This window comes from Mandrillus leucophaeus, unplaced genomic scaffold (genome assembly GCF_000951045.1).
Source record: "Mandrillus leucophaeus isolate KB7577 unplaced genomic scaffold, Mleu.le_1.0 Scaffold13, whole genome shotgun sequence".
NCBI classification, from domain to species: Eukaryota; Metazoa; Chordata; class Mammalia; order Primates; family Cercopithecidae; genus Mandrillus; species Mandrillus leucophaeus.
The window spans coordinates 8,134,703-8,147,587 of record NW_012101254.1 but is presented as its reverse complement, the minus strand read 5'-3'; the positions used below and the strand labels follow the sequence as shown (position 1 = coordinate 8,147,587).

Sequence of the window (12,885 nt, the reverse complement as noted above, 5' to 3'; positions counted from 1 at the left end):
TGTAGCCTATTCACAATAGTAAAGACATGTAATCAACCTAAATGCCCATCAATGGTAGACAGGATAAAGAAAATGTGGTATATATACATCATGGAATACTATGGAGCCATAAAAATAATGAGATTATGTCCTTTGCAGCAACATGGATAGACGTGGAGGCATTATCCTTAGCAAAGTAACACAGGGACAGAAAACCAAATACCACCTGTTCTCACTTGTAAGTGGGAGCTAAACAAGGAGAACACGTGGATACTAGGAGGGAAACAACAGACACTGGGGCCTACTTGGGATTGGAGGGTGGGAGGAGGGAGGGGATCAGAAAAAACACCTATCAGTCACTATGCATATTGCCCGGGTGATGAAATTATCTGTATAGCAAACAAACCCCTGTGACACACAGTTTACCTATGTAACAAACCTGTACGTGTACCCCTGAACCTAAAACAGAAGTTAAAAAAGTAAAAAGAGATGAATTGAATGCTTAATAATCTGGCAAAGATATCAAGATGTATCAGTCTTGCCACTGAGACGAGATGTGGTGTAGCAAAAATATATTTGGTCTTTGTTCCTGGTTCCTGGTTCCTGGCAGAGAGCTCCTAAAACTCTTGGAATATACTAAGGGATCTGAGTGTCTTTTTTACTCATGCTAATGAGATGACTCATTTCTGGGATGGGGGGGGAGGTACTAGATAGCTTCAGGGCAGGGGCTGATCACCAGAAGAACCAACCCTGTGATTAGAGGGTTGGAACTTTTAGCCTTATCCCCTGACTTCTGGGAAGGGAAAGTGAGTGGGGATTGAGTTCAGTCATATAACCGATGATTCAATCAATTATGCCTACATAACGGAAGCCCGTATGAAAACCCTGAAACAACAAGGTTTGGAGAGCTTCTGGACTGGTGAGCACATCCACATGCTGGGTGGGACATGTGTCTGGAGAGGTGTGGAAGTTCTGTGCCTCCACCCCATACATCTCCATTTGGCTATTCCTGACTTGCATCCTTTATAAGAAAACTGCCATCGTAAGTGCAGTATAGCCCTTTCATGAGTTCTGTAGTCATTCCAGCAAATTACCATGAATCATGGGACTCCCCAGCAAATCCGTAGCCAGGTCAGACAGAAGTATGGGTAGTGCGGGTAGTCTGGGAACCTGGGACTTGTGTTTGGCATCCGTAGTGGGAACAGGCTTGTGGGAACTGAGCTCCTTAACCTGTGGGGTCTGCACTAACTCCAGTTAGCTAGTGTCAAATTGAATCGTGGGACACTTGGTCAAAGAATTATTGTTGGAAAGTACCAGGATACTTAAATTCTTTGCTCAAAGACCCTCCCACTTTGAATAGACCCAACCAACACTTACTCCAGTGACTCTTATGTGAGCTTCCTGGCTGATCTTTTTTTTTTTTTTTTTTGAGGCAGACTCTCGCTGTGTCACCCAGGCTAGATTACAGTGGCATGATCATAGCTCAGTGTAACCTCAAACTCGGGCTCAAGCAACCCTTCTGCCTCAGCCTCCTGAGTAGTTGGGACTACAGGTGTGTACCAATATGCCCAGCTATTTTTGCATTTTTTGTAGAGACAAGATCTTGCTATATTGCCCAGACTGATTTCGAACTCCTGGGTTCAGGCAATCCTCCTGCTTTGGCCTCCCAAGTGCTGGGATTATAGGCATGAGCCACTGCACCTGGCCCCACTTCCACTTTTTTTTTGTGGTTACACATTCCTTCTACACACATGTCAATATGTTCACATGTTCAAGTCTTGCAGGTGTGAGAGCCATTCTTTGCATGTCTCTGCTCCTGTCCATTCTGTTTTGATGACACAGCTTAACTTTAGCCTGCAGTATTGATAGCTCAGTCTTTGTTTAGCTCTGGACCTTGGCACCCCTGGCCTCTTTTGGAGTTGTGGCTGGAAGTCCTCAAATGCTTCCTGGCTTGTCGTGCAAACCTCCTAAGTATCTTTATATTGTACATCTCTGGACTGCAGAGGTGTGACTGTCCAACGTCACCATGATTTAGCACTATCTGGAATAACCTGCTTCTCCAGTCTCTGACTCAGCTAGTTCAAATGTCTGCAGTATTTCCTCTCATTCTCACCCACTGGGACACTAAGACCCACTCCACTAGCAGAGGGGACTGATAAATTAGAGCTGAATTACATACAACTCCCACCCGCCAAAAAAGCCCCTTAACTGCATGTTACAAGCTATAGTGTAAAAGTCCTTCCTTGTAAGAGACAAAACAAAAATTCCAGAGAGCCATAAAGTTGCTCAAATTCTGACCCTGAAATTCTACTTCCAGACCTAAGGAAACAATCAGAGATACAAAGAATTATGTAAAAGTTATAAACTGTAATATTATTTATGAAGTGGAAAAACTAGAAATAATCTAAATATCTAACAAAGAACAATATTATGTTTAAATTATATGACATGCAGTGATTTAAAATGTTTTTGAAGAAATTTAAAGACAAGCAAGGTCTCATAGCATCATGCTAAATGAACATAGTGGAATGTCAACTCTATACATTAAGGATCTAGGTAAGGTTAAGACGTATATATTATGTGCATCAAAAAAGATCTGAAGAAAATCTCAAAACCATCACCAGAAGCTTTATTTTATTTTATTTTTGAGGTGGAGTTTCACTCTTGTTGCCCAGGATGGAGTGTCGTGGTGTGATCTTGGCTCACTGCAACCTCCGCCTCCCGGGTTCAAGTGATTCTTGTGCCTCAGCCTCCTGAGTAGCTAGGATTACAGATGCCCGCTATGAAGCCCAGCTCATTTTTGTATTTTTTAGTAGAGATGGGGTTTTGCCATGTTGGCCAGGCTGGTCTCAAACTCCTGACCTCAGCTGATCCGCCCGCCTCAGCCTCCCAAAGTGCTGGGATTACGGACATGAGCCACCATGCCTGGTCTAGAAATTTTCATTTAATGTGAAATTATGACTAATTTATTTTCCCAAGTTATCAAAGTGAGTATATATTACTTTTGTAATCCGAATTTAGTAGTTTTCTAAAAGTACTGTCTACCCCATGGCACTGCTTGATGTCTTTTGAGTGACTCCAAGGAGAGTAGTCTTTTCTATTTTGGCTCTATCCATCTTTCCATTTTCATCGATCATTGTCTCCCACATACTGCCTTCCAGCCACATGGAACCTCTCACCATTCTTTCCACACAACAGGCCTTTTCATCACTCTGTGCCTTGGCGTTTGCTGCTCCTTCAGCCTGGAATGCTCCTTACTTTCTTCCATACTCACTTTTCTTCCAAATGCACTTCAAATGCTAGTTTCAGGTTCCTGAAGACACAATTAGTCACTCCAGGTTCTGTGCTCTGTAGTTGTTTTACACCCGCTCCAGCAGTTATCATGTGGTCATGTGACTCATTTACAACTTGCCTTCCCCACTAAATTGTGAGCCTGTCTTAGGGTAGGTGTATTATTTACTGTTGTATCACAAAGCCGACTATGTGCTAGGTAATAGAGATACAACAGTAAACAATACATCTAAATACACTTATTTAACATTCTTATTACAAAGAGTGCTAAATAGGTTAATTTAAACTTTACTGTTACCTCTTATTCAAAAAGAATCAAAGGCCAGATGCACTGTCACACTCTTGTAATCTCAGCACTTTGGGAGGCCAAGGCAGAAGGATTGCTTCAGCCCAGGAGTTCCAGACCAGCCTGTGCAACATGGTGAGACCCCATCTTTACAAAAAATTTAAAAATTAGCTGCACATGGTGGCATGTGCCTGTAGTCCCAGCTACTCGGGAGGCTGAAGTGGAAGCATTGCTTGAGCTTAGGAGGTTGAGGCTGTAGTTAACTGATCACATCGCTGCACTCCAGCCTGAGTTATGGAGGGAGACCCTATTTCAAAACAAAAATAAAAACCAAAAACAGGCCGGGTGCAGTGGCTCATGCCTGTAATCCCACCACTTTGGGAGGCCGAGGCAGGTGGATCACCTGAGGTCATGAGTTCAAGGTCAGCCTGACCAACATGGCAAAACACCATCTCTACTAAAAATACAAAAATTAGCCAGGTGTAGTAGTGGGTGCCTGTAATCCCAGCTACTTGGGAGTCTGAGGCAGAAGATTCACTTCTACCCTGAAGGTGGAGGTTGCAGTGAGCAGAGATCACACCATTGCACTCCAGCCTGGGTGACAAGAGCAAAACTCTGTCTCAGACAACAGCAACAACAAAACCCCCCAAAAGAATCAAACTACTGACTTAATAAATGGATGAATGAACTAGTGGCAAGGTTGACTACCAAAAAATAAATAAATAAATAAATAAAAAATTCTGTGGTTCTTGGCATCCAAGCTCAGAAAAGGAATGATGTTGGAAGTAAGCTCTGTGAAAGACTATTATACAGACCTGAAAATGAGATAATGTTGTAAATACCAGCAAAAGACATCCTGCTCTAGATGGCATGTCTTTGGAATTTTGAATTCTGTACCTCACTGCCTGATCATGTCAGGAACTATAAAGGGCCTAAGATTTGATTTTACTTGATTCACAAAGGCTAGTAAGTTAGGGTTTGCCACAAGGAGGTGCTGAATCTGGGGGACAAAAAGAACATGAAAGGGCTCCCCTGTTCCACCATCTCCTGAGATCGAATGTGTTCCCTCTCCAGGTGCTAGGGTCTCTGTGGCCATGCAGTTGGTGTGTCCCATCCAGTAGCCATGTCTACACTTTTCTCCAGTCGTGCCCTACTTGCATCCAGATATCTTGTCTGGAAGGGTCAGATGTAAGAGGGACAGGGGCATTTTTGCAAAATTAAGAGAACCATTATATCCTATCTTGGCCTGTGTAGAACCTTGTAGAGGGATCTAGAGAACAGTGTACTAAACTAAGTAGTCATTATCATCATGATATAGGACCATGTTAGTCCAGTCTAACTGAACCAGAATTAAATTTGAATTCCCTAGGCTGTCTTGTGGCAAGTAGTCGAAGGTGTTCTCTCCCCAGGGACATCTAAAGGGTATACTAACCAGGCTGGCCTGAGGATGCTGTTAGGGAAAAAAAGATGCATCATGTTTAGCAATAGTCAGTGTAGAATCTTGGATTTTCAAAATAGGTTCTATGACTCTCCACCCTTATGGTCCAGATTATCACCTAGGAGACCAAGAGGAGATGAACTCTTTCTGGGGAAGGGTGCATTTAGTGACCATACTGCCTTACTAAGGTGTGCAGTGAGAGTTAGGGTTAGAGTCAGAAATCTTTTTGAGTTGATTTTTGAGAAGGCCTTTCCAATGTTCAAAATGATAGCAGATACCTGCAAATGGGAGCATGAAATGTCCATTGAATACCTTGACTAGTGGTCCATTGCTGAATGGCCTTTGAAATCCCTTCTCCCAAGTCTCACAGGGGTGATGTGAGCCAGATAGATGTCACACATGCAGGGAGTTGTATTACAGGAGGGGAACACTGAGCTCAGGGACTCCACTGCTTTTATAGCAAACAGTAAGCAAGCTTGCTCTTTGTCCTGATGGGAGACATCCCTTCGTGTTTCAAGGTTGCTTGCTGCAACCTAACCCTGAGAAATGTCCTGGATAAAGAGTGGTGAGAGCCTTACATTCTTGGCATACTTAGCAAGGTGTGTAGGAGTATAAGAGCCTCGCAGAAAGGAGACTCCCAATAGATATGCTCTGTGAAATCATCAGTGCTCTAACATTCCATGCCAATGACCAACACTTATTAAAAAAAAAACAGTTGATCAAGTAATTCCAATGAAAGAAGAGGATCTCTTGAAGTAATAAAAATTGCTCCCTTAATTCATTCTTCTTTTTTAGTGGCTTCTATCTAGTGTTTTTTCAACCATAAAATATTTTTTCTTTAGGGTCTCCAATTTTCTTCTAAAACAATAAAAGTGTCTTTCATGGGCCTCTGATGACTCAACTTCCTTTTTTTCTTAGGTAGTCTCCTGAAAACAAACACAGCATGGTTATTATTTATGAGCTGAAAATTATCACTACAAATGATTCATTCATCCATTTATTATTCCACAAACATTGCGAGGTGACTGCCATGTGCTAGGCACTGTGCTAGGTACTGGAGATATAAGGGTGACTGGATAGTTGAAACACAGTTCCTGCCCTCATGGAGTTCATTGTCTAGTAGGGGATATAGGCACATACAAACATCAATTCTATTTCATGGTAATAAGTGCCATAGTAGAGGTATTTGAGCTGTACTGGAGTATGAATTGGGTTCCCATGCAAAAAAAAAAAAAAAAAAAAAAGGATGAATAATGCATATGACTGGGCAAAGGGAATAGGATGAGAGAGGGTTCAAGAGAATAAAAGAAACTGCTGCCCTCCTCTGCTATATGTATTCTATGACCTAGACTTAAAACTGATTACAGCCGGGTGCAGTGGCTCACATCTGTAATCCCAGCACTTTGGGAGGCCAAGGTGGGCAGATCACGAGGTCAGGAGATCGAGACCATCTTGGCTAACATGGTGAAACCCCGTCTCTACTAAGAATACAAAAAATTAGCTGGGCATGGTGGCACGTACCTGTAGTCCCAGCTACTTGGGAGGCTGAGGCAGGAGAATTGTTTGAACCCAGGAGGCAGAGGTTGCATTGAGCCAAAATCCCACCACTGCACTCCAGTCTGAGCGACAGAGCGAGACTCTGTCTCAAAAACAAAACAAAACAAAACCTGATTACAGTACTTGATGTACTTACTTTTTAATGATGGAGTCTCACTATGTTGCCCACACTGGACTCAAACTCCTGGGCTCAATCAATCCTCCTGCCTCAGCCTCTTGAGTAGCGGGGGCTACAGATGCACTCCACCATGCCAGGTAGCACTTCATTATTTTTGAGACGGAGTCTTGCAGAGTAAGTCACAATACATGCTTAAGATTCTTTTTTTAAACTGAGGACCTGGCTGGGTGCAGTGGCTCATGCCTATAAGCCCAGCACTTTGGGAGGCTTATAAGCCCAGTAATTTGGGAGGCACAAACCTGATTAATTTGTGTAACAGAAGTCCCATAGCATCCTTTTCCTAATTATTGTTTAAAGGTTTTCTTTAATTAATAGTCATGCTCCTAGAATCCTTCATAATACAATTTTTAAATGGTCATAATTCTTTTTTTTTTTTTTTTTTTTTTTTGAGACACGGTCTCACTGTGACATCCAGGCTGGAGTGCAATGGTGCTATTTTGGCTTACTGCAACCTCCACCTCCTGGGTTCAGGCGATTCTCCTGCCTCAGCCTCCCGAGCAGCTGGAATTACAGGTGCCCACCACCACACTTGGCTAATTTTTGTATTTTTAGTAAAGACAGGGTTTTGCCATGTTGGCCAGGCTGGTCTTGAACTCCTGACCTCAAGTGATCTGCCTGACTTGGCCTCCCAAAGTGCTGAGATTATAGGTGTGAGCCACCCCATTTGACCTGTAATTCTTTACTTCCCAAATTTTCTACAGTGATCATGTATAATTTTTTAGATAGAGAAAAATATAATTTTTTAAAAAAGGAGTGAAGGAAATAAAAGACAGTCATAAGACAACTGGCTCCTGAGTGGATATCAGCCTTGTCCATCCCTCCTGATCATTCAACCATTTCCAAGATAGCTGTCCCTTCCCAGAGCAGTGGGATATTAATGGCATGATGCCAGCAGTGCACTTCTAACCAGGGCACATTCTTTGGAGTCTGTGGAGTTTTTGTGGCCCTAAGCAAGAATACTAACCTTTAGTGCCAGCCACATAATCTACATTACAGTAGTCAGGCAATTTTTCTGGTCTCCTCTGGGGAATCAGCCCTGAGCCCTAGCTGACAGGTTAAGAGCCTGGCTTCCTGACAGCCAAATTGCCCATCTTTCTAATCTGATATTTTGGTTATTTTAATTAGATAATTAACCTGGCTCTCTATGTCTCTGTTCTGCTGTCTGCTCCTGCCCTACAATTCTGAAATGGAGCCTCCTTCAAATCCTGACATCTGTTCAGGAAAGGTCCAATAATGCAAAATGTGATAAAATGAGGCATATCTGAAGGGTCCAATAGTGCAAAATGCGATAAAATGAGGCATGTCTGTATGTAGGTAGATAGTTTCTGTGATGGTGCTTAATTTCTCAACTGGCCCTTTAAGATTCAGCTCTCTGGAGCCTTCCCTGACTCTGCTAGGCCAAAGTAATTCATTTATTTGTTCATCAAACATGTACCAATTGCCTACCCAACATTAGATACCGTGTTAGGTAATGGAGAAGGAGAATGATTAAGACAAGATTCTTGCCTTCCAGAGGTTCACAATCTAGAAAAACAAAGAACTGTAATGGGGATAATCATTAAGGTATGCATAAAATACATACACAAGTGGATAGAAGCCCAAGATCTGACCTGGGGTCTTTAACGATGATTAGGAATTTGCCGAATAGATGTGAGGGACAGGAAGGAAACTGGAAAATATTTTAGGCAGATAGGACAGCATATACAGAGGCATGGACGGCAGAGGCTATATCTTAACCAGCTCTGCTTCCCTAATTTATGTAGGATAGTGCAGGGCACATGGTAAACACCTCTGAATATTTGTTGAAAGAATGAATGAATGGCTGCTTTTGTTACTAGAGGCTTCTATTTCAAAGGAGTGTTGACACAACTCCAGTAAACTTTTTTAGATTTAAATTTAGATTAAAAAAATCTAAAAACAAACACAATTTACCATTTATTAAGCTCAACTCTCACCGATATAATACCCAAGCTAGTTCTCTATGAGATCTTTATTCAAAAATGTATAGACACAGAGGGGGAATACACTATACACCAACAAAGTGGCTGCCTGACTCACAGTAATTCCTTTTCCTGTAAAATGTCTCTTTACATAGGGTCGACTCCCAGCAGCCACATCTCTGTCTTTTTACCCTGCTGTATCCCTCCTCCCCTGTCCTGCCCCACCTACGTAGCTGACCAATACAGGGGTAAACCATATGACCTGAAACTTGCCAAATCAGGGTCCTAAGATAAATTAAGGGGTATTATGGGAGGCTTGGCCATGATATCAGCCAGGAAAGGAAACGGTTTGCTATGAGACAGAACAAAGCTGACTCATTTAGAAGTCAAGACAGAATCCTAGCAGTGTTCCAGTCCTTGAATCTACCTTCCCCATGGCTCAGCTGCACCCTGTCCTTCCAGTGGCTATGTAAATAACCTCAACATCCTTCCAATAAATTCCTCCTTTCTGCCCTAGCTGGTTTGAGTTGGATCTCTGTGACTTGTAGTCAGAAGACCCAACTAACACAGGGAATGAAGACAGGAACTAGGAGGCCAACTTACCCAGGCTCTCTGTGGCTTCCACACAGACACTAGGATACATGCCCTCAGTGTAAGTTGCCACCAGAAGATACAGATGGGTCTTCACGACAACCACACCAGCGTTCTCCTGGATAAAGAATAAAAGAGAATATTCTGCTCTTGGTTCTAATTACAGGACCAGTAGTCATGCTCCAGCTACGTTTTTCACCATTTCCTGATTTCCGTATTCCATATATTTATATGTCTGCTTTTGGACTGTCCACTCTTTTCCACCAATTTTGTTGCCTTTCCTCAAAAAGTTTCAGACTGTTATAATAATGGTAGATGGATTCTGAAAAGTTCTGCAATTGATTATCACATACCCCATCCCAATTAGAACAACTGATGTAGGCCGGGTGCGGTGGCTCCCGCCTGTAATCCCAGCACTTTGGGAGGCCAAGGCGGGAAGATCACCTGAGGTCAGAAGTTTGAGACCAGCCTGGCCAACTTCATGAAACCCCGTCTCTACTAAAAGTACAAAAATTAACCAGGCGTGGTGGCAGGCGCCTGTAATCCCAGCTACTCAGGAAGCTGAGGCAGGAGAATCTCTTGAACCTGGGAGGTGGAGGTTGCAGTGAGCCGAGACCACGCCATTGCATTCCACCTTGGGCGACAAAAGTGAAACTCATCTCAACAAAAACAAAATCAAACAAACAAAAAGCAAAACTGATGTAATGGAAAGGTCGTACATTTTGGAATTGGACAGCCCTGGGCTTGAATTCTAGTGCCTCCATTTTCTGCTGCGTGTGTAAGCAGTGTCCTCATCTTTAAAATGAGATTATAGATTATTTATAATGTGGATGAAGCAGCATGCCTAACCTATAATATAGGGCATCCAATGAATGATTTTCATCTCCTTCATTCCTTACAAGCAACATAGAGCTGAATTTTTTTTTTTTTTTTTTTGAGATGGAGTTTCGCTCTTGTTGCCCAAGCTGGAGTGCAATGGCATGATCTCAGCTCACTGCAACCTCTGCCTTCTGGGTTCAAGCAGTTCTCCTGCCTCGGCCTCCTGAGTAGCTGGGATTACAAGTGCGCACCATCACACCTGGCTAATTTTATTTTTAGTAGAAACAGGGTTTCACCATGTTAGCTAGGCTGGTCTTGAACTCCTGACCTCAGGCGATCCACCCACCTCAGCCTCCCAAAGTGCTGGGATTACAGGCGTGAGCCACCGTGCCTGGCCACTGAGAGATGTTTTAAGCGCATACATGATTATCTTTTTTTTGAAGGAGGATGTAGAGTATGAAGGCTGGACTGTATTGGAAAGAGTTCAGGCAAGGCTCAGTTAATAGATTCTGGAATGAACATTTCTCAAAACCAGGCTCTTGATAGGACTTTCTTTCACATATGTCTTCCTGGCACTAGACTGCTATCTCAAGACAGTGGCTCAAGACATTAATGGATTTAATCTGTTTTACAGAGAGGATCAGGCAGGGCAAGGAAAATTGGAGGCAAATTCTTTTCTTTTACTCAGCTCTCTTCAAATCTTGAGTGCTCACATTTTTGGCATAAAGAGAATATTCATCTGCTCGGACACATCTGTAATCCTTTTCCTTGAAATACAATCCTTCTCTTCGGGTTTGCAAAGGGTTCTTGGCAAATCCATTCACCAGTGTTCGGACATCACTGGGCATTACCTGGAGAGGTTACATAGTTAGAACAGGAGTCAGCCAACTATGGCTGGTGGCCAGTCAAATTTAGCCCACTGTCTGTTTTTTATGGCCTGCAAGCTAAGAATGGTTTTCATGTTTTTAAATGGTTGGGGGAAAAAAATCAAAAGAATAACACTTCGTGACACAAATTATATGAAATTTGAACTTCAGTATCCATAAATATAAAATTTTATGGGAACACAGTCAGATTCATTCTTCTATGTATGGCTGTTTTTCCTTTACAATTGCAGAGTTGAGTGGTTGTGACAGAGACTCTATGGCCCTGTGCTGTAGTTTGAATCTCATGTTGAAATCTGATCCCCAACATTTTGGGTGGGGCCTAATGGGAGGTATTTGGATCATGGGGGCAGATCCCTCATGAATAGACTGATGCCTTCCCTGCGAGGTGGGGGAAGCTGTCAGTGAGTTTTCACTGTATTTGTTCCAGGAGAGCTGGCTGTTAGAAAGAGCCTGGCACCTCTCCACTTGCTCTCTCTTGCTTCCTCTCCCCCACTGTGATCTCTGCACATGCTGGCTCCCCTTCACCTCTGCCATGAGTGGAAGCAGCCTGAGGCTTTCACAGATGACTAATCTTCCAGGCAGTAGACCTGTGAGCCAAATAAACCTATTTTCTTTATAAATTACCCAGCTTCAGGTATTCCTTTATCTCAACAGTAAAAAGACTAAGCCTAGAAACCTAAAATATTTATGTAGCTCTTTACAGAAAAAGTTCATTTAAAAGTCATGTCTGGGCTGGGCACGCTGGCTCCTGCCTGTAATCCCAGTACTTTAGGAGGCCGAGGCAGGTGGATCATCTGAGGTCAGGAGTTCGAGACTAGCCTGACCAACATGGTAAAACACCATCTCTACTAAAAATACAAAAATTAGCCGGGCCTAGTGGTGCACTCCTGTAATCCCAGCTACTAGGGAGGCTGAGGCACAAGAATCGCTTGAGAGGCGGAGGTTGCAGTGAGCTGAGATCGCGCCACTGCATTCCAGACTAAGCAACAAGAGAGAAATTCCATCTCAAAAAAAAAAAAAAAAAAAAGTCATGTCTGCTTCATGTTTGGAAGAATAGAAATAATAAGTAAACCAAGTCTTATGTCCAAACTTGTTTTTTCTTACATTAAAACCTGGTGATGCTACACACAGGCTCCGCTCCTGGATTTTGATGAGGGCTGCACTGTCCACATGCTTGGTTCCCAAGAGGGTGTCTAACAATAAGCTCTGCAAATGGCTCATGTTCCCTCAACTCTGAAAGGGAAAGTGCAGTTGAAGCCATTGACTCTGGCTAGCTTTTAAAAGGCATGTGAATACAAATGTCCTTAGGACACTTCAGACAGTTCTAAGATCAGCAAGTGTACTTTGAAAAGACACAGAGTGAAAACGGTGGTCCATCATTCAGGGCCCACCAATACCCAAAGAGAAAAACAGAATCATAGAAAAATCACAGCTCACACAGAGTAGGTTATGAAGCTGAGTTTGGAAAATCACAGCCTCATGATTTTCTGGCTATGTCAATGGTTTACATCAGGATCATCTGGGATTTAAAAACAAACATTGTACACTGAGAAAAACCCTGTAAAATAAAAAAATAAAAACAAAAAACAAAACCCAGGACGGAGCGCTACTCCGCTAAGTTAAACACGACTAAAAGAGATATGCGTGGCCATAAACCCACACATTCCCTTCCCGGTGACCTGCATCAGCGCCCACTATGAACGCTGATCAACATCCCAACGGACTAAAAACACCTTGAAGGCACTTAAACCCACATTTCCCGCACAAGTCCCCAAGCCTTGGACCCTCCCTCCTTAGGACCTCCGGCACAGGCGCCCCTTTCCCGCCACTGCCTTCCAGTGGTTTGGTCCCCGAGCAGGACCGAAGGCGGGGCAGGGGGTGGTGAGCGGTGAATTCCCCGGCACCGAGGACTTGAGGGA

The 12,885-nt window shown here is 43.1% G+C and overlaps 1 protein-coding gene across 3 annotated transcripts; it reads right to left on the bottom strand.

Moving 5' to 3' along the window:
* Nucleotides 1-5,389: 5,389 nt before the first annotated feature.
* PFN4 (profilin family, member 4) lies at nt 5,390-12,885 on the bottom strand. Of its 3 annotated transcripts, XM_011972712.1 has the most exons (6): nt 12,721-12,884; nt 12,404-12,485; nt 12,071-12,199; nt 10,793-10,930; nt 9,273-9,378; nt 5,390-5,920 (listed from the first exon to the last, which is right to left on the bottom strand). In XM_011972712.1, exons 3-6 carry the CDS (start codon nt 12,185-12,187, stop codon nt 5,892-5,894), a joined length of 390 nt encoding a protein of 129 aa, XP_011828102.1. In that variant the 5' UTR covers nt 12,188-12,199; nt 12,404-12,485; nt 12,721-12,884; the 3' UTR covers nt 5,390-5,891. The 3 variants fall into 3 exon arrangements, with proteins under 3 accessions (XP_011828102.1, XP_011828100.1, XP_011828101.1); XM_011972710.1 differs by lacking the exon at nt 12,404-12,485 and having other exon boundaries at nt 12,767-12,885; XM_011972711.1 differs by lacking the exon at nt 12,404-12,485.